Source organism: Anolis sagrei, chromosome 12 (assembly GCF_037176765.1).
Source record: "Anolis sagrei isolate rAnoSag1 chromosome 12, rAnoSag1.mat, whole genome shotgun sequence".
NCBI lineage: Eukaryota > Metazoa > Chordata > Lepidosauria > Squamata > Dactyloidae > Anolis > Anolis sagrei.
Window position 1 is genome coordinate 19,552,488 of NC_090032.1, and position 20,299 is coordinate 19,572,786.

The 20,299-nt window shown below is 39.4% G+C and overlaps 1 protein-coding gene across 4 annotated transcripts in view; it reads right to left on the bottom strand.

Moving 5' to 3' along the window:
• PYGM (glycogen phosphorylase, muscle associated) overlaps positions 1-19,925 on the bottom strand; it is a 62,452-nt gene extending 42,527 nt beyond the window's left edge. Inside the window, exon 1 of one of the 4 annotated variants that reach the window (XM_067472526.1) lies at positions 19,571-19,925. In XM_067472526.1, coding sequence (XP_067328627.1) covers positions 19,571-19,813 — 243 coding nt within the window. In that variant the 5' untranslated portion in view covers positions 19,814-19,925. Of the gene's footprint in view, positions 1-17,435; positions 17,462-17,537; positions 17,564-17,894; positions 17,925-19,570 lie in introns of those variants that run through there. The other 3 variants (XM_067472527.1, XM_067472528.1, XM_067472529.1) reach the window with 3 other exon arrangements.
• Between the last annotated feature and the right edge of the window lie 374 nt (positions 19,926-20,299).

The window sequence follows — 20,299 nt, forward strand, 5'->3', positions numbered from 1 at the left end:
CTTCCTTCCTTCCTTCCTTCCTTCCTTCCTTCCCTTTTTTCTGTATTGTCATTTAGCTTTTTTAGCAGACCTCTATGCAAGATTCCCCCAGGCAGGAAGCAGCCAAGCTTTGAAGCTGCAAGGCCATTCAGTGCTAACCAACCTGGTCAATGCCAACATTCACACTTGCCTCCAACAGACAAGAGTTCTTTCTCCCACCCTGGACATCATTCCACAGATATATAAACCCCACTTGCCTACTTTTCAACAGAATCTCTGAGGATGTGGGCAAAACGTCAGGAGAGAATGCTTCTGGGACATGGCCAGACAGCCCAGAAAACTTAAACTCTGAAGCTTTGGCCAGCCCTCATAAGGGTTAATGGGAGACTGTAAGCCAATCTCTTCTGTCATATCAATACAATTATTTTTAGAACGGTGGAACATGCCGCTGCGCTGGGAGTCTGGCGGAGTCTCCTCCTCTGGAGGTTTTAAAGCACAGTCTGGATGGCCATCTGTCAGGAGGGCTTTGATTGTACCTCCCTTTATTACAGAAGGGTTGGACTGGGTGACCTTTGGGTTCCTCTTCCAACTCTAATGTTGGGTGTCTGTTGGAGTTTCCTTCTCTGAAGGGTTTAGCCATTTGTCGGGGGTGGTTTGATTGTGCCTCCCTCTATTGCAGAAGAGTTGGATGACCTCTGGGTACCCCCTTCCAACTCTAGTGTTATATAGCTTATATGGGTGTTTGTTGTTGTCTCTGAAGGGTTTGGCCATCTGTTGGGAGTGTTTAGATTGTGCCTCCCTCTATTGCAAAACTGGACAGTCTTTGGGTACCCCTTCCAATTAGTGCTAGTATATAGCTCACTTGGGTGTCTGTTGTTGTCTCCGTCTCTGAAGGGTTTGGCCATCTGTTGGGAGTGGTTTGATTGTGCCTCCCTCTATTGCAGAAGGGTTGGACTGGATGACCTTGGGGTACCCCTTCCAACTCTAGTGCTATATAGCTCACTTAGGTGTCTGTTGATGTCTCCTCTTCTGGAGGTTTTTAAGCAGAGGCTGGATGGCCATCTGTCGGGAGGGATTCAATTGTGCCTCCCTCTATTGCAGAAGGGTTGGATGACCTTTGGGTACCCTTTCCAACTCTAGAGCTATATACATCACTTAGGTGTCTTTTGGTGTCTTCTCCCCTGGAGGTTTTGAAGCACAGGCTGGCTGGCCATCTGTCAGGAGTGGTTTGATGGTGCCTTCCTCTATTGAAGAAGGGTTGGACTGAATGATCTTTGGGCACCCCTTCCAAATCTATTGTGTTATATACCTCACTTAGGTGTCTGTTGTTGTCTCTTTCTCTGGAGGTTTTAAAGCAGAGGTTGGATGGCCATCTGTTGAGAGGGATTCGATTGTGCCTCCCTCTATGACAGAAGGGTGGGACTGGGTTTGGCCGTCTGTCAGGAGTGGTTTGATTGTGCCTCCCTCTATTGTAGAAGGGTTGGACTGGATGACCTTTGGGTCCCCCTTCCAACTAGTTTTGGGTGTCTGTTGATGTCCCCTCTGGAGGTTTTAAAGCAGAGACTGGCTGGCCATCTATCGGGAGTGGTTTGATGGTGCCTCCCTCTATTGAAGAAGGGTTGGACTGGATGACCTTTGGGTCCCCCTTCCAACTCTAGTGTTATATAGCTCATTTGGGTGTCTGTTGATGTCTCCTCCTCTGGAGATTTTTAAGCAGAGGCTGGCTGGCCATCTATCGGGAGGGCTTTGATTGTGCATCCCTCTACGGCAGAAGGGTTGGACTGGATTTGGCCATCTGTCAGGAGTGGTTTGATTGTGCTCCCTCTATTGCAGAAGGGTTGGATGACCTTTGGACACCCCTTCCAACTCTAGTGTTATATAGCTCAGTTGAGTGTCTGTTGTTGTCTCCTCCTCTGGAGGTTTTGAAGCAGAGACTGGCTGGCCATCTATCGGGAGTGGTTTGATGGTGCCTCCCTCTATTGCAGAAGGATTGGATGACCTTTGGGCACCCCTTCCAACTCTAGTGTTCTATAGCTCAGTTGAGTATCTGTTGATGTCTCCTCCTCTGGAGGCTTTTAAGCAGAGGCTGGCTGGCCATCTATTGGGAGTGGTTTGATGGTGCCTCCAGAAGGGTTGGACTGGATGATCGTTTGGGCACCCCTTCCAACTCTAGTGTTATATAGCTCAGTTGAGTATCTGTTGATGTCTCCTCCTCTGGAGGTTTGGAAGCAGAGGCAGACTGGCCATCTGTCGGGAGGGCTTCGATCGTGGAAGGGTTTCAACTTTGGGAGTCTACGAAGGTGGGATTTTGGCCCAGGAGCAACCCAAGCCAGGTCTCCCTTGCACCAAGATATCCCCTTACTCGCAAAGGGCAAGAGGGGCAGGGGTACGGGGAGGATGATGGTTTCCGTGCTCCTCCCGTCTCCTCCTCCCTGGGCCTCTGCCTTGACCTTTCTGGGACCGGCTTGAGCCCCGTATCCAATGTCCACTCCTCTCCTGCTGACACAGGCCCATTCCCAAACCCAAAGGCAAAAGTTCACCGCAAATGTCAGGCCGGTCTAAATTTAAAAAAGAGAAAGCCACCGCTATCGCTGTCTCCTCCAAGGTCTGCCTCATTCGGACCCTAGATTGACCTAAAATCACTGGACTACAGTGCCCATCATCCCCAGTAATGGGATTTGGAATAGTGGCTGCTTTGCATTGCAGCTCTCAGAATCTCCAACCAACAGGCTGGTAGTAGTTGTTTCTCCCATTACTTGAGGTTTTTGCACAAATCTCACATTCGGGAAAAGTCACTGGACTACAGCGCCCATCATCCCCAGTAATGGGGTTTGGAGAAGTGGCTGCTTTACATTGTAGCTCCCAGAATCTCCATACAACAGGCCGGAAGTAGTTATTTCCCCCATTACTTGAGGATTTTGCACAAACCTCCCATTCGGAGAAAATCACTGGACTACAGCGCCCATCATCCCCAGTAATGGGATTTGGAAAAGTGGCTGCTTTACATTGTAGTTCCCAGAATCTCCATACAACAGGCCGGAAGTAGTTATTTCCCCGGTTAGTTAACTTTTGCATAGACCTCACATTCGGGGAAAATCACTGGACTACACTTCCCATCATCCCCACTAATGGGGTTTGAATAAGTGGCTGCTTTGCATTGCAGCTCTCAGAATCTCCAACCAACAGGCTGGTAGTAGTTGTTTCTCCCATTACTTGAGGTTTTTGCACAAACCTCACATTCAGGAAAAGTCACTGGACTATACCTCCCATCATCCCCAGTAATGGGGTTTGGAAAAGTGGCTGCTTTGCATCGCAGTTCCCAGAATCTCCATCCAACAGACTGGCAGTAGTTGTTTCTCCCATTACTTGAGGTTCGTGCACAAACCTCACATTTGGGAAAAGTCACCGGACTACAGCTCCCATCATCCCCAGCAATGGGATTTGGAGAAGTGGCTGCATTGCACCGCAGCTCTCCGGATCTTCATCCAACAACCCAGCAGTAGGATCTCCCGCTGCCCTTGGAAAAGCAAGCCATCTTGGATCACATGTCCCAAAATCCCCAGGCTGTTAGGAATTGTGGGAGTTGGAGTCCAAAACACCTGGAGGTCCCAAGTTGGCCCATGCCTGATAAAATCCAAAACTGTTTACTCTGTATGGCAGGACTCCACGATTTGTTTCCCCCTTACTTGAGGTTTGCACAGACCTCACATTCGGGGAAAAGTCACCGGACTACACCTCCCATCATCCCCAGTAATGGGATTTGGAAATGTGGCTGCTTTGCATCGCAGTTCCCAGAATCTCCATCCAACAGGCTGGAAGTAGTTATTTTCCTGGTTAGTTGCGGTTTGCACAAACCTCACATTCAGGAAAAGTCACTGGACTACAGCTCCCATCATCCCCAGCAATGGGATTTGGAAAAGTGGCTGCTTTTCATCTCAGTTCCCAGAATCTCCATCCAACAGACTGGCAGTAGTTGTTTCCCCTGTTACTTGAGGTTTTTGCACAAACCTCACATTCTGGAAAAATCACTGGACTACACCTCCCATCATCCCCAGTAATGGGATTTGGAAAAGTGGCTGCTTTACATTGTAGCTCCCAGAATCTCCATACAACAGGCCGGAAGTAGTTATTTCCCCCATTACTTGAGGTTTTTGCAGAAACCTCCCATTCGGGAAAAATCTCTGGACTACAGCGCCCATCATCCTCAGTAATGGGATTTGGAAAAGTGGTTAGTTTGCATCCCAGCTCCCAGAATCTCCATCCAACAGACTGTGCAGTAGAATCTCCCACCGCAAGCCATCTTGGATCGCATGTCCCAAAATCCCCAGTATGGTAGGCTGTTAGGAATTGTGGGAGTTGGAGTCCAAAAAACCTGGGGGGCCCAAGTTGGCCCATGCCTGATAAAATCCAAAATTGTTTACTCTGTGTGGCAGAACTCCACGATTTGTTTCCCCTTTACTTGAAGTTTGCACAGATCAAACACTTGGAAAAGTCACAAGACTACAGCTCCCATCATCCACAGCAACGGGATTTGGAAAAGTGACTGCTTTCCATTGCAACTCCCAGAATCTCCATACAACAGGCCTGAAGTAGTTATTTCCCCGGTTAGTTGAGGTTTGCACAGACCTCACATTTGGGAAAAGTCACCGGACTACACCTCCCATCATCCCCAGTAATGGGATTTGGAAAAGTGGCTGCTTTGCATCGCAGTTCCCAGAATCTCCATCCAACAGGCTGGAAGTAGTTATTTTCCTGGTTAGTTGCGGTTTGCACAAACATTCGGGAAAAGTCACTGGACTACAGCTCCCATCATCCCCAGTAATGGGATTTGGAAAAGTGGCTGCTTTACATTGTAGCTCCCAGAATCTCCATACAACAGGCCGGAAGTAGTTATTTCCCCCATAACTTGAGGTTTTTGCACAAACCTCCCATTCGGGAAAAATCACTGGACTACAGCTCCCATCATCCCCAGTAATGGGATTTGGAAAAGTGGTTAGTTTGCATCCCAGCTCCCAGAATCTCCATCCAACAGACAGTGCAATAGGATCTCCTGCCGCAAGCCACCTTGGATCACATGTCCCAAAATCCCCACTACAGTAGGCCGTTAGGAATTATGGGAGTTGGAGTCCAAAAAACCTGAAGGGCCCAAGTTGGCCCATGCCCGATAAAATCCAAAATTGTTTACTCTGTGTGGCAGAACTCCACGATTTGTTTCCCCCTTACTTGAGGTTTGCACAGACCTCACATTCGGGAAAAGTCACCGGACTACACCTCCCATCATCCCCAGTAATGGGATTTGGAAAAGTGGCTGCTTTACATTGTAGCTCCCAGAATCTCCATCCAACAGGCTGGAAGTAGTTATTTTCCTGGTTAGTTGCGGTTTGCACAAACCTCACATTCGGGAAAAGTCACTGGACTACAGCGCCCATCATCCCCAGTAATGGGATTTGAATAAGTGGCTGCTTTGCATTGCAGCTCTCAGAATCTCCAACCAACAGGCTGGTAGTAGTTGTTTCTCCCATTACTTGAGGATTTTGCACAAACCTCCCATTCGGGAAAAATCACTGGACTACAGCGCCCATCATCCCCAGTAATGGGATTTGGAGAAGTGGCTGCTTTGCATTGCTGCTCTCAGAATCTCCATACAACAGACCGGAAGTAATTATTTCCCCGGTTAGTTAACGTTTGCACAAACCTCACATTCGGGAAAAGTCACTGGACTACACTTCCCATCATCCCCAGTAATGGGATTTGGAATAGTGGCTGCTTTGCATTGCAGTTTCCAGAATCTCCATCCAACAGGCTGGCAGTAGTTGTTTCCCCCGTTACTTGAGGTTCTTGCACAAAGCTCACATTCGGGAAAAGTCACCGGACTACACCTCCCATCATCCCCAGTAATGGGATTTGGAAAAGTGGCTGCTTTACATCGCAGCTTCCAGAATCTCAATTCGACAGGCCAGCAGTAGTTGTTTCCTCAGTTACTTGTGGTTTGCATGGACCTCACATTTGGGAAAAGTCACTGGACTACAGCTACCATCATCCCCAGCAACACGATTTGGAAAAGTGGCTGATTTGCATCGCAGCTCCCAGAATCTCCATCCAACAGACTGTGCAGTAGGATCCCCCGCCGCAAGCCACCTTGGATCACATGTCCCAAAATCCCCACTACAGTAGGCTGTTAGGAATTGTGGGAGTTGGAGTCCAAAACACCAGGGGGGCCCAAGTTGGCCCATGCCTGATAAAATCCAAAATTGTTTACGCTGTGTGGCAGAACTCCACAATTTGTTTCCCCTTTACTTGAAGTTTGCACAGACCAAACACATGGAAAAGTCACCGGACTACAGCTCCCATCATCCCCAGCAACAGGATGTGCAAAAGTGGCTGCTTTGCATGGCAGCTCCCAGAATCTCCATACAACAGGCCAGAAGTAGTTATTTCCCCGGTTAGTTAACGTTTGCATAGACCTCACATTCGGAAAAAGTCACCGGACTACATCTCCCATCATCCCCAGCAACAGGATTTGCAAAAGTGGCTGCTTTGCATGGCAGCTCCCAGAATCTCCATTCAACAGGCTGGAAGTAGTTATTTCGTTAACGTTTAGTTAACGTTTGCATAGACCTCACATTCGGGAAAAGTCAGCAGACTACAGCTCCCATCATCCCCAGCAACAGGATTTGGAAAAGTGACTGCTTTCCATTGCAACTCCCAGAATCTCCATACAACAGGATGGAAGGAGTTATTTCCCTGGTTAGTTGCGGTTTGCAGAGACCTCACATTCTGGAAAAGTCACCGGACTACAGCTCCCATCATCCCCAGCAACAGAATTTGGAAAAGTGGCTGCTTTCCATTGCAACTCCTAGAATCTCCATACAACAGGCCAGAAGTAGTTATTTCCCCGGTTAGTTAACGTTTGCATAGACCTCACATTCGGGAAAAGTCACCGGACTACAGCTCCCATCATCCCCAGCAACAGGATTTGGAAAAGTGGCGGCTTTACATTGCAACGCCTAGAATCTCCATACAACAGGCCGGAAGTAGTTATTTCCCCGGTTAGTTAAGGTTTGCACAGACCTCACATTCCAGAAAAGTCACCAGACTACAGCTCCCATCATCCCCAGCAATGGGATTTGGGAAAGTGGCTGCTTTCCATTGCAACTCCCAGAGTTGCAGTGTATGAAGTAGTTATTTCCCTGGTTAGTTGCAGTTTGCACAGACTTCACGTTTGGGAAAAGTCACCAGACTACAGCTCCCATCATCCCCAGCAATGGGATTTGGGAAAGTGGCAGCTTTCCATCGCAGCTCCCAGAATCTCCATCCAAAAGGCTGGCAGGAGTTGTTTACCTGGCTTAAGTGGCTGAGGGGGAAAAGGAAAGGGCCTGAGACTGTCAGGAATGGTGGGAGTTGGAGTCCAAAACACCTGGAGGGCCCAAGTGGGCCCATGCCTATTTCATAGCATTGCACGGTCAGAGTTGCCTCTTCCCGGCATGCAAATAGCGTCTCTCAAGCGGCTATTAATACCCGCTGACCCGTAACGCTGATCCTTTTGCATGCATCCTGCAGAGAAGAGAGCAGGCGTCTTCGTTTCTCTCCTTTGAGACCCTCAAACGTCGAGGCAAGTTTCTAGTCCTCAGGAAGGGCCATTGGCAGGCACGCTGGGTCACCCCATAAGCACAGAAATATATTGATTTGACGAAGAGTAGGGTCCCCGAAATGGCCTTGTTTGCAGACCAAGGTTCGAATCCCTGTTCGGCGATGCAATAATAATAATAATAATCATATCATTATAATAATCATTATAATATTATATAGTTATTATCATTAATAAGAATAATTAATATTAATAAATATTATGGTCATTATATCACTATATTATTATTAAATATTAATAAATATTATTGTCATTATATCACTATATTATTATTAAATATTATTAAATATTATTGTCATTATATCACTATTAAATATCACTATATTATTATTAAATATTAATAAATCTTATTGTCATTATATCACTAAATTATTATTAAATATTAATCAATATTATGGTCATTATATCACTATATTATTATTAAATATTATTAAATATCACTATATTATTATTAAATATTAATAAATATTATGGTCCTTATATCGCTATATTATTATTAAATATTAATAAATATTATTGTCATTATATCACTATAGTATTATTAAATATTAATCAATATTATGGTCCTTATATCGCTATATTATTATTAAATATTAATCAATATTATTGTCATTATGTCACTATATTATTATTAAATATTATTAAATATTATTGTAATTATATCACTATATTATTATTAAATATTAATCAATATTATTGTACTTATATCACTATATTATTACTAAATATTAATCAATATTATTGTCATTATATCACTATATTATTATTAAATATTAATATTATGGTCATTATATCACTATATTATTATTAAATATTAATCAATATTATGGTCATTATATCACTATATTATTATTAAATATTAACAAATATTATGGTCCTTATATCACTATATTATTATTAAATATTAATAAATATTATGGTCCTTATATCACTATATTATTATTAAATATTAACAAATATTATGGTCCTTATATCACTATATTATTATTAAATATTAACAAATATTATGGTCCTTATATCACTATATTATTATTAAATATTAATCAATATTATGGTCCTTATATCACTATATTATTATTAAATATTAATAAATATTATGGTCCTTATATCACTATATTATTATTAAATATTAACAAATATTATGGTCCTTATATCACTATATTATTATTAAATATTAACAAATATTATGGTCCTTATATCACTATATTATTATTAAATATTAATCAATATTATTGTCCTTATATCACTATATTATTATTAAATATTAATCAATATTATTGACATTATATCTCTATATTATTATTAAATATTAATCAATATTATGGTCATTATATCACTATATTATTATTAAATATTAATAAATATTGTCATTATATCACTACAGTATTCACTCACTTATCGCAGGTGTTACGTTCCAGGATGACCCGCGAAAAGTGAAAATCCGCGAAGTAGGGACGCTATATTTATTTTAATATTTATTACATTATTTTAGTAGTTTCTTTGGAGAGACAGGGTGGAATATAAATATATTAATATTATATCACTGTATCATTATCATTGTATAATTAATATTATTATCATTAATAATAAGAATAATAAATATTAATAAATATTATTATTGTCATTATTATTCCCTCACTTATCGCTCCAGGATGACCCGCGAAAAGTGAAAATCCGCGAAGTAGGGACGCTATATTTATTTTAATATTTATTACATTATTTTAGTAGTTTCTTTGGAGAGACAGGGTGGAATATAAATATATTAATATTATATCACTGTATCATTATCATTGTATAATTAATATTATTATCATTAATAATAAGAATAATAAATATTAATAAATATTATTATTGTCATTATTATTCCCTCACTTATCGCTCCAGGATGACCCGCGAAAAGTGAAAATCCGCGAAGTAGGGACGCTATATTTATTTTAATATTTATTACATTATTTTAGTAGTTCCTTTGGGGAGACAGGGTGAAATATAAATATATTATTATTATTATTATTATTATTATTATTATTACCACTGTATCATTATCATTATATAATATTTATTATCATTAATAATAAGAATAAATATTAATAAATATTATTATTGTCATTATATGACTATATTATTTTAGTAGTTCCTTTGGGGAGACAGGGCGAAATATAAATATATTATTATTATTATTATTATATCACTGTATCATTATCATTATATAATTAATATTATCCTTAATAATAATAAGAATAAATATTAATAAATATTATTATTGTCATTATATCACTACAGTATTCGCTCACTTATCGCGGGTGTTACATTCCAGGATGACCCGCGAAAAGTGAAAATCCGCGAAGTAGGGACGCTATATTTATTTTAATATTTATTACATTATTTTAGTAGTTTCTTTGGAGAGACAGGGTGGAATATAAATATATTAATATTATATCACTGTATCATTATCATTGTATAATTAATATTATTATCATTAATAATAAGAATAATAAATATTAATAAATATTATTATTGTCATTATTATTCCCTCACTTATCGCTCCAGGATCACCTGCAAAAAGTGAAAATCCGCGAAGTAGGGACGCTATATTTATTTCAATATTTATACATCATTTTAGTAGTTATATACCATTTTAAGTCTTTATAAACCCTCCCCACACACTTATGCAAGAATATAGGTGGAATATAAATAAAATATTATTATTATTATTATTATTACATCACTGTATCATTATATAATTATTATTATTATTACCATTCACTTATGCAGGAATATAGGTAGAATATAAATAAAGTATTATTATTATTATTATTATTATTATTATATCATTGTATCATATTAATATTATTATTACCAGGAGTGAATTTGCCCGATTTGGTGGGAGAACCAGTTGGTGTCGAGTACTGCAAAAACCCACAAAACCACGAAAAATACCACGATAAATATTTTACATTAATATCTATTGAAAAACCGCAAAACTGCGAGTCAGCGCAAAGCGAACCGCGAAGTCTGCTTCCCTGGAGACTAGGACACGAAACAATGGCTTCAAACTACAAGAGAGGAGATTCCACCTGAACATGAGGAAGAACTTCCTGACTGTGAGAGCCGTTCAGCCGTGGAACTCTCTGCCCCGGAGTGTGGTGGAGGCTCCTTCTTTGGAGGCTTTTAAACAGAGGGTGGATGGCCATCTGTCAGGGGTGATTTGAATGCAATATTCCTGCTTCTTGGCAGAATGGGGTTGGACTGGATGGCCCATGAGGTCTCTTCCAACTCTTTGATTCTATGATTCTATGAGGGATTGCTGTATATCATTAACATTATATAATTATTATCATTAATAATAATAAATATTAATAAATATTATTTATTAATACTAATTATGACTGATGATAATTATAAAATTTATAAATAAAATTATTATTAAATTATTAATAATGATGATAATGATTATATAATTATTATCATAATTAATAATAATAAATTAATTATAATTAAATGATAATAATTATAAATTTTACAAATAAAATTATTATTAAACTATTATTATTAATCATGATAATCACTATATAATGATATTATTATTGTCATTATATCACTATATCATTATCATTACATAATATTATTGGATTAATAATAATAAATTAATTATTATTAAATGATAATAATTATGAATTTTATAAATAAAATTGTTATTAAATTATTATTAATCATAATCATTATATAATGATATTATTATTGTCATTATATCACTATATCATTATAATTACATAATATTATCATGATTAATAATAATAATAAAATTATTATTAATAATAATTATACATTTTACAATTAAAATTATTATTAAACTATTATTATTAATCATGATAATCACTATATAAATGATATTATTATTGTCATTATATCACTATATCATTATCATTATATAAAGATTATCATGATTGAAAACGTTAATTAATAATTAATTATTAAAACAAATTAATTATTAATAATAATTAGTATTAATTATATAAATACAATATTATTAAATTATTATTATTAATCATAATTGTTATATAATATTAATATTAATAATATAATATTAATATTAATATGATACAAATAATTATTAATTATATAAATACAATATTATTAAATTATTATTATTATTAATCATAATTGTTATATAACGATAATGATATAGTTATATTATTATTGTCATTATATCACTATATCCTTATTATATAAGGATTATGATGATTAATAATAATAATTTAATTATTATTGATAATTATAAAATTTATAAATAAAATTATTCTTAAATTATTATTATTAATCATGATAATCATCATATCATGATAATGATTAATAATAATAAATGAATTATTATTAATGATAAGATTTATAAATTTTATAAATAAAATTATTATTATTAATCATAATCATTATATAATAATAATGATATCGTGACATTATTTTTGTCATTATATCATTATATCCTTATCATTACATAATATTATCATGATTAATAATAATAAATTAATTATTATTAAATGATAATAATTATACATTTTACAAATAAAATTATTATTAAACTATTATTATTAATCATGATAATCACTATATAATGATATTATTATTGTCATTATATCACTCTATCATTATCATTATATAATAATCATGATTAATAATAATAATTTAATTATTATTAATGGTAATAATTATAAATTTTATAAATAAATATTTATAAATAAATATTCTTAAATTATTATTATTATTATTAATCATGATAATCATCATATAATGATATTATTGTCATTATATCACTATATCATTATCATTATATAAAGATTCTCATGATTAATAACAAATTAATTATTAATGATAATAATTATAAATTATATAAATAAAATATTATTAAATTATTACTATTATTAATCATAATCGTTATATAATGATAATGATATAGTTATATTATTATTGTCATTATATCACTATATCCTTATCATTATATAATAATCATGATTAATAATAATAATAATAATTTAATTATTATTGATGACAATAGTTATGAATTTTATAAATAAAATTATTATTAAAATATTATTATTAATGATTATCATTATTATTAATAATAATAATTTAATAATAATTTTATTTATAAAATTTATAATTATTAATCATCAATCCAGGTCTTTCGATAGTTAGTAAAATTTCGTTATCTGTTTCTAATTAACCACATTGCAGCATCATTTGCATATGTTGCAAAACGTTTTCAAAACATCAGACATCTTTGTGACATTTGTCCCGCCCCTTAGGATATCAACAACAGGAGTTGCTGTAGCAACAACAACAACAACAACAATAATAAGGCATTTGCAATAAGGCATCCAGCTCTGTAGAAAAGCCTCCAAAGAAGGAACATCCACCACACTCAGAGGCAGAGAGTTCCACTGTTGAACAGCTCTCAGAGTCAGAAAGTTCTTCCTAATGTTCAGATGGTGTTTTCTATTTACTAGCCTTTGTTGCCTGGAGGCACCCAAACAGAGGGTGCCTCCAGGCAACAAAGGACAGGCTACCTCTATGCAGATACCCTCACTTATTGACTTTTCGTGGCTACTCAATGCTATTCAAACTTGCTCACTGCAACATTCACACTTGCTTCAAGCGGACAAGGGTCCTTTTTCCCACCCTGGACATTATTACACACACACATACAACATTTACACTTGCGTCAAACAGACAAGGGTTCTTTTTCCCATCCTGAACATTACTCCACTTGCTTTACTACCTCTATGCAGATGCCCTTACTTATAGGCTTTGCAGCTTCATGGCTACTCAATGCTATTCAAGCTTGCTAATTGAAACATTCACACTTGCTTCAAACAGACAAGGGTTCTTTTTCCCATCCTGAACATTACTACCTTGCTTTACTACCTCTATGCAGATGCCCTTACTGATTGGCTTTGCAGCTTCGTGGCTACTCAATGCTATTCAAACTTGCTCACTGCAACATTCACACTTGCTTCAAGCAGACACGGGTTCTTTCTCCCACCCTGGACATTATTACACACACACACTCCACTTGCTTTACTACCTCTATGCAGATGCCCTTACTGATTGGCTTTGCAGCTTCATGGCTACTCAATGCTATTCAAACTTGCTCACTGCAACATTCACATTTGCTTCAAACAAACAAGGGTTCTTTTTCCAATCCTGAACATTACTACCTTGCTTTACTACCTCTATGCAGATGCCGTTACTGATTGGCTTTGCAGCTTTGTGGCTACTCAATGCTATTCAAACTTGCCCACTGCAACATTCACACTTGCTTCAAACAGACACGGGTTCTTTTTCCCATCCTAAACACTACTACCTTGCTTTACTACCTTCCCTGCAGATGCCCTTACTGATTGGCTTTGCAGCTTCATGGCTATTCAGTGCTATTCAAGCTTGCTAGTTGCAACATTTACACTTGCTTCAAACAGACAAGGGTTCTTTCTCCCATCCTGGTCATTATTACACACACACATATACTCCACTTGCTTTACTACTTCTATGCAGATGCCCTTACTGATTGGCTTTGCAGCTTCATGGCTATTCAGTGCTATTCAAGCTTGCTAATTGAAACATTCACACCCTGGACATTATTACACACACACACACACATACTCCACATGCTTTACTACCTCTATGCAGATGCCCTTACTGATTGGCTTTGCAGCTTCTTGGCTATTCAGTGCTATTCAAGCTTGCTAATTGCAATATTCACACTTGCTTCAAACAGACAAGGGTTCTTTCTCCCACCCTGGACATTATTACACACACACATATATACTCCACTTGCTTTACTACCTCTATGCAGAAGCCCTTACTGATTGGCTTTGCAGCTTCATGGCTACTCAATGCTATTCAAACTTGCTCACTGCAACATTCACATTTGCTTCAAACAAACAAGGGTTCTTTTTCCAATCCTGAACATTACTACCTTGCTTTACTACCTCTATGCAGATGCCCTTACTGATTGGCTTTGCAGCTTCATGGCTATTCAGTGCTATTCAAGCTTGCTAGTTGCAACATTTACACTTGCTTCAAACAGACAAGGGTTCTTTCTCCCATCCTGGTCATTATTACACACACACATATACTCCACTTGCTTTACTACTTCTATGCAGATGCCCTTACTGATTGGCTTTGCAGCTTCATGGCTATTCAGTGCTATTCAAGCTTGCTAATTGAAACATTCACACCCTGGACATTATTACACACACACACACACATACTCCACATGCTTTACTACCTCTATGCAGATGCCCTTACTGATTGGCTTTGCAGCTTCTTGGCTATTCAGTGCTATTCAAGCTTGCTAATTGCAATATTCACACTTGCTTCAAACAGACAAGGGTTCTTTCTCCCACCCTGGACATTATTACACACACACATATATACTCCACTTGCTTTACTACCTCTATGCAGAAGCCCTTACTGATTGGCTTTGCAGCTTCATGGCTACTCAATGCTATTCAAACTTGCTCACTGCAACATTCACATTTGCTTCAAACAAACAAGGGTTCTTTTTCCAATCCTGAACATTACTACCTTGCTTTACTACCTCTATGCAGATGCCGTTATTGATTGGCTTTGCAGCTTTGTGGCTACTCAATGCTATTCAAACTTGCCCACTGCAACATTCACACTTGCTTCAAACAGACAAGGGTTCTTTCTCCCACCTTGGACATTACTCCACACACACACACATACTCCACTTCCTTTACTACCTCCATGCAGATGCCCTTAGTTATTGACTTTGCAGCTTCGTGGCTATTCAGTGCTATTCAAGCTTGCTAATTCCAACATTTACACTTGCTTCAAACAGACAGGTTCTTTCTCCCAACCTGGACAGTATTCCACACACACACACACACACAAACACACTCCACTTGCTTCACTACCTCCATGCAGATACCCTCACTGATTGACTTTGCAACTTCATGGCTATGAAATTCTATTCAAGCTTGCTACCTGCAACATTCACATTTGCTTCAAACAGACAAGGGTTCTTTCTCCCATTATTCCAGAATTATATCTACAGTCCACTTGCTTCCTCCATACAGATACCCTCATTTATTGACTTTGCAGCTGCAAGGCTATTTAATGTTATTCAAAGTTGCTCCTTGCAACATTCACACTTGCTTCAAACAGGCAAGGGTTCTTTCTCCCACCCTGGACTTTATTCCACAGGGATATATACACTCCATTTGTTTCACTGCCCTCACTGATTGACTTTGCAGCTGCATGGCTACTCAATGCTATTCAAGCTTGCTAGTTGCAACATTCACACTTGCTTCAAACAGGCAAGGGTTCTTTCCCCCAGGACGTTATTCCACAGGGATATATACACTCTACATGCTTCACTACCTCTATGCAGATACCCTCACTGATTGACTTTGCAGCTGGATGGGTACTCAATGCTGGATGTAGGCTTTCTCGCTCCCGGAAGGAGCCACAATGGCACAATGGGTTAAACCCTTATGCCGGCAGGACTGCTGACCGAAAGGTTGGTGGTTCGAATCCGGGGAGCTGGTTGAGCTCCCATCTGTCAGCTCCAGCTTCTCATATGAGAGAAGCTTCCCACAGGATGGTAACACATCCACTGGGCAACATCCTTGCAGATGGCCTATTCTCTTACACAGGAAGCGACTTGCAGTTTCTCAAGTTGTTCTTGACATGACCAAAAATTATTACTAGCCATCCCCTGCCACACGTTGCTGTGGCCCCGTCTGTGTATATGTGTTTTGTGTGTGTGTGTATGTCTATATATGTGGTTATTTGGCTTTTAAGTCCCTTCCACTGTGTTTTTCAGTGTTTTTATGAGTGATGGTCACTTGTTGGCCTGACTGTTGTCTTGTGTCCAAATCTGGTGTCAATTCATCCAGTGGTTTTTGAGTTATGTCAATCCCACAAACGAACATGACATTCTTATTTATATAGATTGAGAAGTTTGCCCACTTCTGTCGTTGGTGGAGTTCAGCATGCTCTTTGATTGTAGGTGAACTATAAATCCCAGCAACTAGGACTCCCCAATGTCAAGGTCTATTTCCCTCCAAACTCCACCAGTGTTCATATTTAGGCATATGGAATATTTGTGCCAAGTTTGGTCTAGATCTATCATTGTGTGAGTCCATGGTAGTCTCTGGATGTGGGTGAACTACAACTCCCAAACTCAAGGTCAATGCTCACCAAACTCTTCTAATGTTTTCTGTTGGTCATGGGAGTCCTGTATGCCCCGCATGGTTCAATTCTATCATACTCTTTCATTGTAGGTGAACTATAAATCCCAGCAACTACAACTCCCAAATGACAGAATCAATTGTTTTGAGTGAAGGACGTACATTGGGTTGTTAGGTGTCTTGTGTCCAAATTTGGTGTCAATTCGTCCAGTGGTTTTTGAGTTCCGTTAATCCCACAAACAAATATATTTTTATTTATATAGACTAGCCATCCCCTGCCACGCATTGCTGTGGCCCACATAGGGGTTCTGTGTGGGAGGTTTGTCCCAGTTCTGTCCTTCGTGGGGTTCAGAATGCTCTGTGATTGTAGGTGAACTATAAATCCCAGCAACTATCACTCCCAAATGTCAAGATCTATTTTCCCCCCAAACTCCATCTGTGTTCATATCTGGGCATATGGAATATTCGTGCCAAGTTTGGTCCAGATACATCATTATGCGAGTCCATGGTAGTCTCTGGATGTAGGTGAACTACAACTCCCAAACCCAAAGTCAGTGACATTTTTGTTTATATCGAAGGGTTGTCGGGATGCTCACCTTGGGGTCCTTCTCATAGTAGTACTGCTGGGTACTACTACAGGGTACTACTACAAGAACATGACATTTTTGTTTATATCGAAGGGGTGTCAGGATGCTCACCTTGGGGTCCTTCTCGTAGTAGTAGTACTGCTGGGTACTACTACGAGAACATGACATTTTTGTTTATATCGAAGGGGTGTCAAGGTGCTCACCTTGGGGTCCTTCTCATAGTAGTACTGCTGGGAACTACTGCGAGAACATGACATTTTTGTTTATATCGAAGGGGTGTCGGGATGCTCACCTTGGGGTCCTCGTAGTAGTACTGCTGGGTACTACTACGAGAACATGACATTTTTGTTTGTATCGAAGGGGTGTCACTACTACGAGAACATGACATTTTTGTTTATATCGAAGGGGTGTCACTACTACGAGAACATGACATTTTTGTTTATATCGAAGGGGTGTCAGGATGCTCACCTTGGGGTCCTTCTCGTAGTAGTACTGCTGGGTACTACTACGAGAACATGACATTTTTGTTTGTATCGAAGAGGTGTCACTACTACGAGAACATGACATTTTTGTTTATATCGAAGGGGTGTCAGGATGCTCACCTTGGGGTCCTTCTCGTAGTAGTACTGCTGGGTACTACTTTGATATAAACATTTTTGTTTATATCGAAGGGGTGTCAGGATGCTCACCTTGGGGTCCTTCTCGTAGTAGTACTGCTGGGTACTACTTCGATATAAACATTTTTGTTTATATCGAAGGGGTGTCACTACTACGAGAACATGACATTTTTGTTTATATCGAAGGGTTGTCAGGATGCTCACCTTGGGGTCCTTCTCGTAGTAGTACTGCTGGGTACTACTACGAGAACATGACATTTTTGTTTATATCGAAGGGGTGTCACTACTACGAGAACATGACATTTTTGTTTATATCGAAGGGTTGTCAGGGTGCTCACCTTGGGGTCCTTCTTGTAGTAGTACTGCTGGGTACTACTACAAGAACATGACATTTTTGTTTATATCGAAGGGGTGTCACTACTACGAGTACATGACATTTTTGTTTATATCGAAGGGGTGTCAGGGTGCTCACCTTGGGGTCCTTCTCGTAGTAGTACTGCTGGTTACTACTTCTCGTAGTAGTACTGCTGGGTACTGCTCCGAGAACATGACATTTTTGTTTATATCGAAGGGGTGTCAGGACGCTCACCTTGGGGTCCTTCTCGTAGTAGTACTGCTGGATACTACTACGAGACCATGACATTTTTGTTTATATCGAAGGGGTGTCACTACTACGAGAACATGACATTTTTGTTTATATCGAAGGGTTGTCAGGGCGCTCGCCTTGGGGTCCTTCTCGTAGTAGTACTGCTGGGTACTACTACGAAAACATGACATTTTTGTTTATATCGAAGGGATGTCACTACTACGAGAACATGACATTTTTGTTTATATCGAAGGGGTGTCAGAGTGCTCACCTTGGGGTCCTTCTCGTAGTAGTACTGCTGGGTACTACTACGAGAACATGACATTTTTGTTTATATCGAAGGGGTGTCACTACTACGAGAACATGACATTTTTGTTTATATCGAAGGGGTGTCAGGAAGCTCACCTTGGGGTCCTTCTCATAGTAGTACTGCTGGATACTACTACGAGACCATGACATTTTTGTTTATATCGAAGGGGTGTCACTACTACGAGAACATGACATTTTTGTTTATATCGAAGGGGTGTCAGGAAGCTCACCTTGGGGTCCTTCTCGTAGTAGTACTGCTGGATACTACTACGAGACCATGACATTTTTGTTTATATCGAAGGGGTGTCACTACTACGAGAACATGACATTTTTGTTTATATCGAAGGGTTGTCAGGGCGCTCGCCTTGGGGTCCTTCTCGTAGTAGTACTGCTGGGTACTACTACGAAAACATGACATTTTTGTTTATATCGAAGGGATGTCACTACTACGAGAACATGACATTTTTGTTTATATCGAAGGGGTGTCAGAGTGCTCACCTTGGGGTCCTTCTCGTAGTAGTACTGCTGGGTACTACTACGAGAACATGACATTTTTGTTTATATCGAAGGGGTGTCACTACTACGAGAACATGACATTTTTGTTTATATCGAAGGGGTGTCAGGATGCTCACCTTGGGGTCCTTCTCATAGTAGTACTGCTGGGTGCGGATCCAGCGTCCCACCAAGTGGTCCCGGACGGTGTGGGCCAGGGCGAAGTAGTAGTCCCGGGTGGTGGCCACATTGCGGTCCTTGACCAGGGTGAAGTGCAAGTGCCGGTTGAAGTTCTTCTTGAGGTCGGTGACATTTTCCACGCCGGCCAGTCCCCGCACGCTGATCTGCTTCCTCTTCTCCTGGTCTGAGAGCGGACGAGACATCCCGGCAAGGCCACCCAAGGATCTTTCCCCACAGAGAAGAGAATCAAATCAATCTGGACAGATGGAGAGGGGACCCTGTGGTCAGTCGTTCGGCTACGTCCTCTGGCCCGGGCAAATGCGCCCAAAACTCCTCCCCTTGAGCATTATTAAACCCCCCCACGGGGAGGGTGTGCATTATTCATGAAGGGACGGACCAGCCAGGACACTCGGGCCACTCTCTGCTCCTCGGGACACTCCCCTTGACCACTTCAGGCCTTGCTTTGCATGCTCCACGGTGCAGAATGAATGCCGTTTGACACTCAACTGCATTGGCTTGGCGATGAAATCCTGCAAGCTTTCCTTTGAACAGGTCTCTTGCCTGTTTGTTTGTTTGTTTGTTTGTTTATCACTAGCTTGAGGACCCGGCAGTGCCCGGGTTATTTGAGAAAGGCATGGTTTGCCTGTGATCCAAATTGAATCTAGATTCAACGTCAGCTGTGTTCACTG